We start from the raw sequence: 16,184 nt of genomic DNA on the forward strand, positions 1-16,184 counted from the left end.
GGTATGCTCACTTATTTACGTTTGCCTCACAATAAGACCTTTTTTAGGTTAAAAATTAATTTATACAAACATTTAAAAATCATTACATTAAATGGGGTAGAGCGCAAGAGGGAAAACGGGGAAAAATCATGTTTGTTTGGAAAATACCACTTCATCCTTCAACTTGACTTTTGATATTCAGTTTAGAACTTACCCTAGCTTGGAGTATGTGTGTATGAAAAAGGAGATTGGTTAAACAGTACAAATCACAGCCAGATAGAAGTAAGTTCTGGAATTCTATTACATAGAAGGGTGATAACAGCCAACAGTACCAAATTGTATAATTCAAAATAGCTAGAAAAGACCACTCTGATTGTTCTTATCACAAAGAAATTATACATGTTTGAGATGATGGATAATCTAAGTATTCTGAGTTAATCATTTTACAATGTACCAAAACATCACACTGCACCCCATAACAATGCACAATTACCTGTCAATAAAATAATTTAAGAAATGCTGCAAACCCACACATCATGTATGTCAAATGCTGTCGTACCAAATGTAAGAAATGATATAATACACATACTAAAACTAGCAGGCTTACACAAAATAATCTTATAAACAAAGTAAGTAAATAGAGCTATAGCAACGATATATGTGTGCGTGTATATATACATATATATATATGATGTGAATAGTGACCTTGTTTTTAAAAACAATGAGGTCTCTAGTCTCCGTCAATGATTCCTTCCAAATTACCTCAAAATACGCCATTTCTTTCTCTACCCATCATGCACAAGCAGAATTCTATACTTCTCTTATAGCAATAGCTATCCAAAAATCTTAACATCAAGAAGTTCAAAACAAAAAAGACAGAACTTACTAGAAATTATACTAAATATTTCACCTTCACAATTTAAAAAGTGAGTACTTTTAAAAGAACTTAACTAAAACATAAACACTCTCCTATAGCCCCCAATATCTAATCCAAAAAGCTCTGTGAAAAAAACAAACAAACAAACATTACTCACATTTTTGGGGTATCTAACTAATATTCTACTTTAAATATTTTAACCCAAAATGTCAACTTCCATTTCTGACCCTAACCAGTTGCAGAAATCTTACCATCACTTTATTTACATCACCTTCATTCCTAAATAAATTTCAGAGGTAAAACAGAAAATACAGAGGAAAAATATCTAGGAATACTAAATATGATGCCATTCTTCACTAATATCAGTATAAAGCATATAATTTTTCGGAGCTTAGCCTACCATACCCATTTAGAGTCAAAGACCTGAAAATCTTCTATGTAATTTCAGAGAACATCCAAACTGGCACTAAGAGTATATTAGTTTTATGCAACGAGGCAGTGAAGAAAGTCAAAACTAACTGAAGGAAATTCTTCCATGGGACAAAGTTGAAAATAATATCGAATATATTCATATTGACAATCTGAAACATTTGACAGCAGCTCTGTTGTGATTTCAAGAACAAGATACAATGTCATTCAACAGTTACTTTAAAAATAAAAGACTACAGACACAAGGAAATGAAAATTTTCTTTTAGATGAAAAAACAAGGAGGATACCCAACATTCTATCTTCAAATTTAAAATCACATCATCAGTTGTCCAAAGCAATTCAAATTTAAAGTTTGTGCTATAAAATTGTGCACATGTGTTCTATAAGTGCACTGGTGAACACCAATGCACTACTATAATATTCTGCTTCCTAAATTATTTCCACCTACAGATAACAGTAAGTATGAGAACTAAGGTTAATTGACCTTAGATATAAATCCCATTAAGGTAAGTTTTGAAATAAATCACAGCATCTTCTGTTTATATATACAGCAAAACCTTCAATAAATGTCGAAGTGTTAGCATACACTGCCACTGAATTTAGAAATCCCAAATAAATGCACAACTCTATGATTGGTCTAAATGAATAAATGCATGGTAAAACAAATGCCAATTATTTTTAAAATATATAATCCTCTCAATTGAAGCAGAGGGCCCAGAAATTCAACACCCAGCATTCTTTAAAGAAAACAACAGTTAAAATCTCTCTGATACAGATTCCAATGTAGATTTCATTATTCAAACTCCCCTATATTTTACTGGAAAAATATAAGAAGCAATTTCACAAAAATCACAAATTGAGTGGAATAATTATAACTGATATATAAATAAGGATTTACTTAAAAAAAAAAAAAAAAAAAGCTTCCAGGGGAGTAATATCTTAAATCAATGCTTTAAATACAAAAGGACAAAAGGTGTCTTCTGTTCTTTAATCTTCGAAGTTTCAGACGCTTTTTACTCAACAGTTACAGATTTCGCAAGATTCCGTGGAAAATCAACCTATCAAAAGAAAATAGGAAAAAAAAAAAAAAAAAAAAGCAAGAGTTTAGAGATTATAAGGATTGAGGGAAAGGGATTTGCTATAAGAAAACTATTTTTGTTTAGAGCTGGGTTTGGTGGTATGCCTGTAGTCCCAACCCCTCAAGAGGCTGAGGTGGCAGGTTCGGTTAAGCCCAGGAATTCAAGGCCACCCTGGGCAACGTAGTTTCAAAATAATAATAATTAGATAAGAAAGTACAATCACATAATATGTCTTGAAAAACAATGACCTAGTAGGAATAGATATTTTTAAAGTGCCAGCATACATGGAAAGATTTAATTACCCTGGTCCTCTATAGAGGTGGTAGCACTCACATGGGTCACTAGAAATACAAAAGCAGAATGTTTAGGTTGCCACAATAATTGAGAGACCAGGAACTCAAAACTCACGCAATGTGTGGGAGAGTCCCAAACAACCAAAAACTGCCCTATCCAAAATCCCAATTGCTACTCTTTGTAGGAAAACAAGTAGGGGTTTCCCAAGGACAGACCCAGTCCTGAAGGTCCCCCAAGGTACTTGCAAGTTCTATGGGTAGGAAGATTCAAAAACTTACAAATTGGACCATGAAAATACAATGGATTTTTCAAATGTTATTGTTAAAAATTTAGGAGGAAAAATAAATAAATAAATAAAAAATAAATAAATAAATTTAGGAGGAAAAGTATCAGAATGTACTTTTTTTGTAAGTTTTGCAATACTCCTACAGGGGTGGGTCACTTACATCATAGCCTCTCAGCACGGCCAGGTGGAAAGCTAGCAACTGCAGAGGAATCACGCTGAGAATACCCTGTAAGCAGTCCACTGAGTGTGGCACTTTGATTGTTCTTTTTGTGTTCTTAATGGTCTCAGTATCCTCCTTATCACAAATCACCACAGGACGCCCCTAGGGAATAATATTACACACACACACACACACACACACACACACACAGATACAATCACTAGAAAGCAAATGCAGGGCTATTGGACAAAAATGTGTAAATTTTTACACTGCATGATTTATTTAAACACAAAGTCATATCTAGTAAATCCAATTAATCTCACTTAGGCAGTTGAAGAAACAGAAGTTTTGTGGAATTCAGTAATTTTTTAAAGCTTACACAAGAAAGAAATTCCAGGCTTAGTATTTGGTTTTTGTTTGTTTGCTTGTTTGTTTTTGAGGGGTTTTTTTTCAGGCTTAGAATTTGAATCCAGATCTGTCTATCTTCGAAGTTAAAGTTTATTACCACTACACTGGGCCTTAGGGAGTAATACCTTAGAGGATTTATATGTAAAGCCAACTGTGGTGAAAGAAACTTCATTATGTACAGCATTCATAATATGAACATTAAAATGTTAAGGTTTCTTGTGAGATAAATATTTAAGACTATTATATTAAGGGATTGGGGTTGTGGCTCAGTGGTAGAGCGCTTACCTAATATGTGTGAGGCACTGGGTTCCATCCTCAGCACCACATAAAAAAATAAATAAAATAAAGGTATTGTGTCCATCTATAACTAAAATTATTTTTTAAAAATAATTTTTTAAAAAAGAATATGAAATTAAAAGGAAGTAGGATATGTTAAAACTGAAAAATGAGAGGCTGGGGTTGTGGCTCAGTGACAGCACTTGCCTGGCATGTGTGAAGCACTCGTTTCAATCCTCAGCACCACATAAAAATAAATTTAAAAAATAAAGATATTATATCCATTTATAACTAAAACTATTTCTTAAAGAAACTGAAAAATGACAGAATTTGGAGATCAAGCCCTCAGTTTTAGTCTTGGCTAAGCTTATTATTTTAACAGAGAATTAGAAGGTACTTTTGCAGCAACAAATGCAGCAACAATGGGTAAATAAGATTAGGGGAAAGCCTGACATTTCTGCCTTTATCTTGTATCTGTCTCCTTTATTACCTTAAACTTTAAGTCAAATTGCTGCACAACTCTGTACATAGGCATATTAATTATTTAAGCAATGTTTATCTAAAGCTGGTAATCTACCCCTTTCAAAGACAGAGACACTAAGAGTAACTAAGCTGTTACGAGATTTGCAGGGCCATTCAACTGAAGCAGTGTTGAGAAGTCTTTGGTCATTGCCCTATACCTTTCATGAACACCAGAGCTTTGCAGACAGATCACCCCAGGCATGGTAAGACTGCCCTCCTAAGTAGGAACAATCACCTCTAAAATGCCCCCAGTCCAGGATCACAGGTCTGGTAAAGAGCCCTTCAAAGATAATGGAGATTGCCCCCTCAAGACCTAAGATGATAATGAATTTTCTGGGGTCACATCCCAGAACCAGAACTGAGATAATACATAAATCTCAAAGGCTGTGTATTCCAAAACTAACAAGTATAAATATGTTTCTTAAGTTACCTATCTGGCACTCATCTATCTCTTTAAATATCATAGAATTCAAAAAAACTTTAGTAATGACTCTTACATACCCAAGGTACCCTCACAGCTACCTCTGCCTTACCTGACGAGCAACTACCTGCTGCAGAGCATTCTGACACTTGGCGTAAGTGTGATCTCTCATGATGATCATGATGACAGGCATCAACTTATCCACCAAGGCCAGAGGGCCATGTTTCAATTCACCAGCAAGGATGCCTTCAGAGTGCATATAAGTAATTTCTTTGATTTTCTAATAAGAAATAACCAAACAAGCTTTCAGCCCATTTTTCAAAATTCTATCTTTAAGTAACTATTATACAAAGCAGCTGATGACATTAAGTCACTGCCTATTTATCCAACAATATTAAATATAGCTAACAATTTAACAGTTCATTATTTCTATATTAAAAACAAGTATTTAGAATTTTTTAAATGCACAGGTCTTCTTTAAGGTTTCAATTATGAACATATATTTCTCTGTAACTGTTCTCTGTAACTTGCTGCATGTTTGATCACAATTTAATTTCATACCTAGAGAACTTAATATTCTATTCCTATTTGAATAATTTATACTCAATTAATACTCAATTTATACTCAATTAATACTCAATTTATACTCAATTACTCACTAAACCTCAGTTAACAAGCTAAAATATCTTCTTGCTTTTTATTTTTGAATTAAGTTCTGTAGCACATTCTCAGGGTAAACAAACCACAAGGTACTAATATAGGGGCCCTTTTAAAAGTTCATATTTCATTCATTCATTCTGAAAGTATGACAAGGATAGGGTATAATTCAGTGATAGAAGGCTCAGTTAGCATGCATAAGACACTGCAAAAAGTAATAAGTATGACTACATGCCAGGTCCATGAGTCAACAAACTGAAATTAACTATAAATGAGGAAACATACCAGTGCCCCTTCAAGACAAGTAGCATAATGATAGCCTCGTCCCATTATCAGGACTGACTTCTGATGATAAAGTTCTGTTGCTAATTTCTGAATTTCATCATCCATGCTCAGTACTTCCTTAATCAAATCTGTTAAGAAGAAAATGTTAGCATAATCTATGAGAAATGGATCATTAACTGAACAAACAAATAAAACGACAATATTATATTGGAGCAACTAACAAAAGACCAATATTTCTATTCTTTTGTGTTATCACTATGGGATTTTTTAATATATGAGAGTAAAAGTAAAATGCTCTTATTAACTAAGTAGCTACAAACCAGAGCTTCAACAGTAATAAGAGAATTTCACTCATTACCACTCCCTTAGAAAACAAAAGTAAGGTTTCCTCTCCTGGAGGTAGCCTACTCCACACACCTTGGAGTATTACCTCCATCAAACACCTCCTCTTAGGCTAAAGCAAAGAGCCCTAAAATTCATTATCCCAACCCCTTGATGGTTAGCAATAACTTGGACTCGAGGAATCATTGCTCAAATCCAACAGGAAGCAGACAAAGAGGTGATACAACACTCCAAATCTGAAGGGTTTTAGAGTCCTGAGTCTCTGAGGAGGGAATAAGGAGTTAGACAGACATGAGCAAAGGAGGTGGGGAAAAGAAATTCAGCCTCTGCCCCTGTGTGGCACCCAACTGGCTGATACACTGTCCGAGGGCCACCTCTTGTGGTCAGATAGCAACTTGTCAATCTGGAGAAATGGATACAGTCTCTGCTGTAAAAATTTCCAACATTATTGGAAATATTATTGGAATCCAACACTATTGGAATATTGCAATATTGGTGAGGTGTACTGAACTATGGCAGGAAATTGCAGTAACCACCCCAGATAAATAATTCATGGGATGGGAGGATCCCAAACAGGCCATACACAACACAGAAGACACGAGGCTGTTTCCTCTCTTAGAGCCACCCACTCCATGCACCTTGGAGCATTATTTTCATTTGACCAAATAAACCCTTTACACATTTTCTAAAAAAAAAAAAAAAGAAAACAAAACTAAAATGTGAATATCCTCGTACCAGGGAGCCGTTTCAATCCAAGCATGATCTCTTTACGTCTCTCTTGCATGGAGATCCTGTCATCACACATCATAAGGGCAAACATCACAAGGGATACAAACTGGCTGGTGTAAGCCTGAAATGTCACCAAAAAAAGCGGAAATCAGCTGCAGTTACATCTTAAATATTTGGAAGTTTTAATTTTTTTTAAAAAAAAGATGAAAAGAAAATGCCCTTTTTTTTTTTGGGGGGGGGGGGTGGGTTTGGTTTGGTTTGGTTTGGTACTAGACATTTAACCCAGGGGCTCTTAACCACTGAGCCACATACCTAGTCCTTTCTTATTTTGAAACAGGTCCTTGAGAAGTTGCTTAGGGCCTTGCTAAATTCCTGAGGCTGTCCTTGAACCTGCAATCCTCCTATCTCAGCCTCCCAAGCTGCTGGGATTACAGGCATGCACCACCACACCCAGCTCCCATTAGTTTTACAATGTACAATGTCCATCTCTCAAAAGCAACATCAGTAACACTGATCAGTAAACTGAACTAGTACTTGAGAAGCAGTCCATTTTGGCTGCTGGACAATTGACACCACCACCACCACCACCACCACCACCCCACTTTTTTTTTTTTCTTGAGTCTTGCTGGGTTGCCCAGGCTGGTCTTGAACTCAAGGGCTCACGTGATCCTTCCCTCTCCACCTTCCACAGAGCTGCAACAACAGGTGTGTAACACCATGCCCCACTACCATATATACTTTGAATCCAAAAATGTTTGTTGACCATTTGTTTGGGTTTTTGCTTGTCTTGTTTGTTTGTTTGTTTTCCTTTCTTTTTAAATTGTTCTTAAGAAGGCCTTTAATATGTTTCAAAGTTTTTCTAAGTTTTGGTAGATATACAGTTTCATTTTTTTAACTTTTACCTAGTACTTGTCAGCTTAGCCAATCCTTCCACATTATTAACACCAGTTAAATATTATTAAATTGTCTTAGTTCTGTTGCTTTGTTTCTTTTTGATTTTCCTTTTTTACATTTCCCTTTTTAGTCTATCTGAAATTGATTTTGATGTGAGGCAGTACTTTCTGTTTTTATTTTATAAGTCAATGTTCCCTCCATTTTCTATTGATTTCTGACATTTCCTATAGTCTGAGTTCCTTGATATCCTAGATCTATGTTGCAGGATTATTGATTTTGTCCCATAGTTCCATCATTTCGCTTTAAAAAATCAATCTTCTATCCAGAAGTAAGGTACTTTCAACAATTGTACTGAGAATTTTAAAGTCTATGATGTAATATGGTTTTCGTTGATTCAACAAATACTTATGGAGCATCTTAAGTGTTTCTTAGCAAAGTTACTTTTGATTACTTTTAACAGCTACTAAAAATAAGAGTTTCTCTCCAACACACACCTTTTCACCTTTTTTTTTTTTTTTTGCGGTGCTGGGGATCGAACCCAGGGCCTTGTGCTTGCAAGGCAAGCACTCTACCAACTGAGCTATCTCCCCAGTCCTCACCTTTTCTAAGTAGATATTTTCAGTTAATAGAAAAAGATTTTCTATATCTTTATTAAAAAAACACTGATTTCTTAAAGTCTTTTAGTTGATATTCTTGTGTTTTACAAGTACGCAATTATAACTGCAATAGAGAATTTTGTTTTATCTGTTTCTATTGTTTTACTTATCTCTTTTTTATTAAATTGCATAGAACTTCCAGAATAGAGATAGCAAATAGATTTCATGTAGAACCAATGCTAAAACATCAGGAGTTAGTGACATGTCAACTGAGAAAAATTGTATGCCATCATTTTGCTTTTGCAACACAATACTATAGATAAAATTCCAGGAAGGTTTCAGAAGAGCAGGTAAGAACCACTAACAAGAAGGTCCTAAAAGTCTGTTTTCCAGTTCACTCATTCATTTTTCTCTATCACCTTCTGTTTGAGGTTTTCTTTGTTCCACTTTCTAAGTTAAACATTTGATTTGTTTTCTTTTTGACAATAAAATACTTAATGCTATGAATTTACCTCTACTTATCTTGTTGGCCACACTCTTACCTCTACTGTTCATTGTCCTTATTTTTTCTAGTACATTTTTCTAAGTGAAGTTCCAATATCTTTTCAGCACAATAATTATTTGAAAGAACGTGCTTATGTTTCAGGCTTTTGAGGCTTTAATTTACATTTTTATTACTGAATCACTAGGATTTCTGTGCTGTGTTCAGCTATAGTGATATGTATAATTTTAACTTAAGGAAATTTATACTGGATCTTATGCACTGAATTCTATTACTCTTCTCTTAATCACTTCATTAGTAAATATTTTCTTTCTATGTAGATAATAATATATCTTTTACAATAAAATACAGTCTATAATGCTCCATATCTTCCCAATAGTTAAATGAGACTCCCTGCTTCCTGTTGCTAGATTTCCCAATTTCCAGCTACTCAAAGGTCTTCCACAACTACTTGTCCCAATACTCTTACTATGTTTCACCAGTAGACTGGAATTACTTTCCATCACATTTAAGTAGATTCAGAGTCCCTTGCTTCCGTGTCAAATGAGCACATTTATATTCTAAAGTCCAGTGATTCCTAATAATATACTTTTCCTACTGTAGTTTACTTTTGTTTCTTCACTTTAAAACGGTTTTTATTTTTTTCTGCATTTTCCCCCACAATGTTTTTATTGGTATATTATAATTGTATGTAATGGTTGAAATTATTGTTACATATTTATACATGCACACAATATAACAATATACTTTGGTCAATATCATCCCCAATATTGCAGTTTACTTTTCAACAAACCAATTAATCACAAAATATACTATCAGGGCAAAAGGAGAGACCCAATATCTTGACTTGTGGAATACCAAAACTATTTCCAATCCAAACTAATGAGATAACAAGTATTCCAGTTCCTTGAGCCAATTACTCAAAATGTTATTCTACAATCTGTTTTTTTTTTTTTTTTTGACTGCAAACATTTCAACATTGTTGCTAAATATAAATATTAAACAGAGTAACTTTAATGTACATATTTTTCCATTACACTGCTATTACAGATTAATTTCCAATTTTAAAATCATCTTTATCTTTTCTCCCCCCCACCACCACCTGCTGTCCCACCAGTGCTGGGAATTAGACTTAGGGCATCATGCATGTTAGGCTAATACTCTACCACTGAACTATACTCTCAGTCCTCATATTTTTCATTTTATCAATATACATCAGGAAGCCAACTATGAGAAAATTAAGCAACACCGCACATTTTAGAACCTATTGAGGTTTGAAAGAATTAACCAAGAAAATGTTGACTCTAAACTTTTAAACTTAGTTTTTCTTTTTATTCAGCCCAAAACAAAGTCAGATGGGTGTGTTTCTAAAAATCAACCAAAGTCAACACAGTGGTGAAATTTTAAACACCTGCAATAACATACAAAAATGGCTGAACCTTCACATTTATATCCATCAATTCCTACAGAAATATCCAATTGTATATGGTCTTACATTATGAGAAAGTCAATAATATCCCTATAATCCTAACAGTTTTTTCAGGCAAGGCTGGGAATTCATAAGCTGGATCATCATTGAGCCTATGGAACAGGGTCAATGATCAACTCTTTTGATTATCCATTAACATACACATTTACCATTCAGAAATGGTCTATGACTAAATATCCCAAAACTTATTTTAAATAACGCCAAGCCCAGCATGTATAAGACAGTTGAAGAAAAAATTACTTTGAAATCCAATAAAAAAAATGAAAGCACCAAATTGCCATACTTGCCAAATTTTTTAAGAGACTTGTTTTTTAAAAAGAAACTTAAGTGTGTTCTATAAAAAGATGCCTGTTTCCTTTCAGAAGACATAAGCGTTGGGGAAAACTGGGTGAAGAGTACAGGGGAATTCTCTGTACTAGTGCTGTGGTCTGGATGAGTATTTCCCTCAAAGGTCCATATGAGAAAGGTTTGGTCCCCAGGGTGGCACTACTGGGAGGCAGGGGGACCTTTAAGAGCTGGCGCCTACTGGGAGGCCCTCTGGTCACTGGGCATATGCCCTCAAAGGAGACTGTGGGACCCCTGATTCTCAATCTCTCTCAGTTTTCTGGCTCAACTGTTTGTTCTACCATGCACTACTGCTGTGATGTAGCACCCCTGCCAGAGACAAAAAGCAAAGGGGCTGCCTAATTTTGGAATGGAAACTCCAGAAATGTGAGCCAAAATAAATCTTTTTATAAGTTAACTGCCTGAGGTATTTCATTATAGTAACGTGAAGTTGACTAATACAACTTTGTAACTTCTAATAAATCTGTTTATTTCAAAATAAAAAGATTTTTAAAGAAAGACTTGCAAAAAGAACTGTTGATACAAGGAACAGTAAAATGAATATCAAAAACTTCATGCTAAATGAACGAAACCAGATATGACAAGTATTATACAATCCCATTTATAAGAAATTTCTACAAAATGACACAATACAGCAAGAGAAAGTAATAGCTGCTGGGTATGAGGCTGGAGGGTAAGAATGGGAACTGGCTATCCAGGAGCAAAAAGGAACTTTGACTTGTGATTAAAGTCTTAGTCTAAAACAGGGTTGTAGTGACATTTGCATGGCCAAATAAATTTACCAATTTTAAGTGTGTAGTGTAAATGCTGTATCACAAAAACTGCACCTCTGAAAAACCGTAGATGTTGATGAGTATATATACGTGGGTGTTAATGTAAAATTATATTAACTGCTATATGCTTGAACATTGTCATAATAAAATGTTGAGGAAAAAAAGAGTTCTCATTAAAATTTTAAAAAGTGACATTTTTAAAAACACCATTTCCCTTGGCAGCTCACAGTTCCAGAAAGACCTTTTAAAAGTTGAATTGTGCTATATTCCACATACACCATATTAAAGGCCGTGTTTCCCAATATGTTGTGAATAAAGGAGCTCTGGGATTCTAATCCCCTACCCCCATCAAAGCATCTGTCTGGACACCGCTCTAAAAATCCATAAACTGCCACTGAGGGCAGCTGGTTATTTCTTCAGTCACAGGATGGAATCCAAGCATGAACAACTTACATTTTAATTACATGTGGAGAAAATTCAAGTTTCAGCTATCCATAAGTTATAGTGTCAGTAGAATCAAAATACCCAAGAAATAAAAACCTCAAAGTTTTTTTATAAAAGAATCACAAATGGAGGAAGGAAGGACTACATAGAGGGAAAAGAGGTGTGGGAGGAGTCGGGGGGGGGAGGGAAAAAATAACAGAATGAATCAAACAACATTACTCTATATAAATTTATGATTACACAAATAATATGCCTTTACTCATGTACAAGCAGAGAAACAACATGTATCCCATTTGTTTACGATTTAAAAAAAAATTAAAAAGAATCACAAATTTGGTACAGAAAAATTCTCCATGAGATTCTTTTTTTTTTTTTTTTAAATAGTGCTGGGGATTGAACCCAGGGCCTAGTGCATGCAAGGCAAACACTCTACCAACTGTGTCCCATGATATTCTTTATGAGGGGCAAAAAAAGTTAAATGTGGTTACAAACCCACTAACATCATCTTTCATAACCCTTTAATTAAACTCAAAACCATCAACACTCAAGTGCCTTATTAGACAACCAGCAAAAAAAAAATTAGAAGACTTAAACAGAAAAACAGGTAATGAGACATTAAACATTTGAAAATCATAAAAAGTAATACCTATGGAAAGATGTCATCTACGCTTATAACTTTCTAAGATTATGCTTTTTTTACTATTATTAAATTTATGCATGTCCCACTTCATAAGCCTTTAAAAGAACTGAAATTCAGAAAAGTAGCAGGATACAATGTCAATACTCACAAATAAATTACATTCCTGAACTTCTATGATGAATCAGCTGAAAAAGAAATCAGAAAACTATCCCATTCAAAATAGCCTCGAAAGTAAATAAAATACTTGGGAATTAATCTAACAAAAGAGGTGAAGGACCTCTACAATGAAAATTTATAGAACTGAAGAAAAGAAATTGAAAAAGACCTAAGACAATGGAAAGACCTCCCATGTTCTTGGATAGGCAAAATTAATACTGTCAAAATGGCCATACTAAAAAAAAAAAAAAAAAAAAAAAAAAAAATGGCCATACTATCAAAAGTGCTATACAGATTCAATGCAATTTCCAACAAAATTTCAAGCAGTTATGAAATTCATTTGGAAAAATAAGAGACCCAGAATACCAAAGCAATCGTTAGCAAGAAAAGTGAGGCAGGAGGCATCACAATATCAGACCTAAATTATACTACAGAGCTATAATAACAAAAACAGTATAGTATGGCACCTGTTTTGGCATGAAGTACAATGGAACAGAAGACACAGAGACAAATCCACATGGATACAGTTATCTCATATTAGACAAAGGTGCCAAAAACATACATGAGAAAAAATAACCTTTTTAACAAATATTGCTTGGAAAACTGGAAATCCGTATGTAGTAGAATGAAATATAACCCCTATCTCTTGCCCTACAAAAAACTCAAATCAAAGACCTAGGCAGAAACCCTACACCTGCTAGAAGAAAATGTAGACCCAACACTCCAACATGTCAGCTCAGGAACTGACTTTCTTTACTAGACTTTGAAAGCTCAACAAGTAAAATTTTAAAAATCAATAAATGGGATGAAATCAAATTTAAAAGCTTCTTTACAGTTGAGGAAACGATCAAGAGTGTGAAGAGAGAGTCAACAGAATGGGTGAAAATCTCTGCTACCTGCTTCTGAGATAGGGCATTAATACCCAGGATATACAAAGAACCCAAAAAGCTTAACACCTAAAAAACAAATTATTCAATCAATATAGGGGCAAAGGAAATAGACACTTCTAAAAAGAAGAAACACAAATGGTGTAACAAATACATGAAAAAATGTTCAATGTCTCTAGCAGTTAGAGAAATGCAAGTTAACGCTACACTGAGATTTCATCTCACTCCAGTCAGAATGGCAGTTATTAAGTAAGAATACAAGTAAAAATAAATGTTGGCAAGGATGTGGGGAAAAGGTACACTCATAAATTCTTGATGGGACTGCAAATTAGTGCAACCAATCTGAAAAGCAATTTGGAAATTGCTCAAAAAGCTAGGAATGGAACCCATCATATGAACCAGTAATTCCACTCCTCAGTAAATATCCAAAAGGATTTAAAATCTGCATACTACAGTGATGCAGCCAAATCAATGTTTATATAGAAGCACAATTCACAACAGCCAAGCAATAAAGCTAAACTAGGTACCCTTCAACAGATGAATGGATAAAGAAAATGTGAGATATATATACACACACACACATACACACAATGGAGTATTAGTCATAAAGAAGAATGACATTATGACATTTCCTGGTAAATAGATGGATCTGGAGACGATCATGCTAAGTGAAATAAGCCAATTCCAAAAAAACCAAAGGTTGAATATTTTCTCTGATATGTGGAAGCTAACCCAAAATAAGTGGGAGTAGGGGGAAGAATAGAAGTTCAGTGGAATAGACAAAGGAAAATGAAGGGAAGGGAGAGAGGGAAAATGGGAAAAGGAAAGACTATGAGATGAATCTGACATAACTTTCCATGTACCTATATGAATACACCATCTCACCATCAAGTATACCCAGAAGATATTAATTTAAAAAAACTAAGTAAATAGCAGAAAGATCAGTAGAGTAGAGTAAAAGGAATAGGGCAGGGAGGAGAGGAAAAGGAGGAGAACTGGGGACTGAATTAGAACAAATTATATTCCATGCTTTTATAATTATGTCAAAATGAATTCTATTGTCATGTATAACTAAAAAGAACCAATAAGAAAAATAATAAAGTATACCCGCCTCCAAAAAAGAAAAAAGAATTGAAAGGAAGAAGCCAGGTGCAGTGGTGCATGACTATAATCCCAGCAACTTGGGAGGATAAGGCAGAAGGATTGCAAGTTCAAGGCCAGTCTCAGCAACTTAGTGAGACCTTCAGTAACTTAATGAGATCCTTTCAAAAATTAAAAAGGACCAAGTGTGTAACTCAATGGTAAAGCACCCCTGGATTCCATCCCCAGTACCAAAAAAAAGAGAAAGAAATGAAAGTACCTTTATGCCTCCACAGATGCAACATCTAAAGAGAAATATATATTGTCATATAATACTCATTTTTATAGAGTTTTTATTTGTTCTTTTTAGTTATACATGTTAGTAGAATGTACTCTGACATGTTATACATATATGGAGTAAACTTCTCATTTATTTGGTTGTACATGGTACAGAATTACATTGGTCATGTAATCATCTATGCATATAGGATAGTAATGTTCAATTCATTCTATCTTTCCTATTCCCATTCCCCCTCCATTTCCTTTTATCTAATCCAAAGTACTTCTATTCTTCCCTAGCCCCCACTCCCTTACTGTGAATTAGCATCTGCATATCAGAGAGAACATTCAAGCTTTTGGTTTTTTGGGATTGGTTTATTTCACTTAGCATGATATTCTCCAGTTCCATCCATTTACCAGCAAATGCCATAATTTCATTCTTCTTTATGGCTGAGTAATATTCCACTGTGCATCATTTTCTTTATCCATTCATCTGTTGAAGGACATACCTAGGATGGTTCCATAGTTTAGCTATTGTGAATTGGGTTGCTATAAACATTTCATTGTTTTTTTTTTTTTAATCTTCGTTTTTAAATTGCCAAATTTTACACCAAAGGTGTACTTCTTACAAACTTTCAAAAGTGATACATAATTTTGACCTATTTTAAGAAACCAGGTATCTGTAAATAAAAATTTCAAAAACTACCTCAATTAAACTGGATGTTTCTAATCTATTACTTTCCTAATTCCTAAACATACTTAATGAAAGAAAGGGGTGTCATATACATAAGTGCTATGTATTCCATTATACCTCACAGGAGGATTACAAGTGATGAACAGGGACAACATGCAGAGACATTTTCAAAGTAGACTTAGGATATATACCTTGTCCTTTTTAAACACCAAGATTTGGGGGAGGGAGAGTAGATGACAGTCTTATCTATTACTGATCCTAAGTCTTACAATACTTAGTATGAGTATGATTAGTAAAATGTATGAGTTCTATAACATCTAAAAAATGAAAAATAAGATATAGATTGTCCTATCGGCTAATCTGGTTCACTAATACTATGATTACATAATCATTAGAGAGAGAATTCAAGAATTTACCTTTGTACTGGCCACGCCAATCTCAGGGCCAGCATTGATATGAACACCACAATCCGTCTCCCTTGATATAGAACTGCCAACTGTGTTTGTGATTCCCACTGTTAGAGCTCCTCTCTCCTTACAGTATCGAAGACCCATGAGGGTATCTGCCGTCTCACCTGTGTAACAGTACAGCAAAAGTAACAACATGGAACAGTTTCAGCATATGCTGTTTCTTAGATGCAAAAACAAATGGATCACATTT

General features: G+C 34.5%; 1 protein-coding gene across 3 annotated transcripts in view; it reads right to left on the reverse strand.

Annotated features, from left to right (window-relative positions):
• Positions 1-1,799: 1,799 nt before the first annotated feature.
• Positions 1,800-16,184, reverse strand: part of GFPT1 (glutamine--fructose-6-phosphate transaminase 1) — a 57,383-nt gene continuing 42,998 nt past the window's right edge. For all 3 annotated transcript variants that reach the window (XM_079110832.1, XM_079110831.1, XM_079110833.1), the window contains 6 exons: positions 15,941-16,098; positions 6,752-6,866; positions 5,675-5,802; positions 4,845-5,012; positions 3,106-3,267; positions 1,800-2,344 (listed from right to left, as the gene is read on the reverse strand). In XM_079110832.1, coding sequence (XP_078966958.1) covers positions 2,300-2,344; positions 3,106-3,267; positions 4,845-5,012; positions 5,675-5,802; positions 6,752-6,866; positions 15,941-16,098 — 776 coding nt within the window. In that variant the 3' untranslated portion in view covers positions 1,800-2,299. The remainder of the gene's footprint in view (positions 2,345-3,105; positions 3,268-4,844; positions 5,013-5,674; positions 5,803-6,751; positions 6,867-15,940; positions 16,099-16,184) is intronic.

The sequence above is a fragment of the Sciurus vulgaris genome (genome assembly GCF_902686455.1).
Source record: "Sciurus vulgaris genome assembly, chromosome: 14".
Classification (NCBI taxonomy): domain Eukaryota; kingdom Metazoa; phylum Chordata; class Mammalia; order Rodentia; family Sciuridae; genus Sciurus; species Sciurus vulgaris.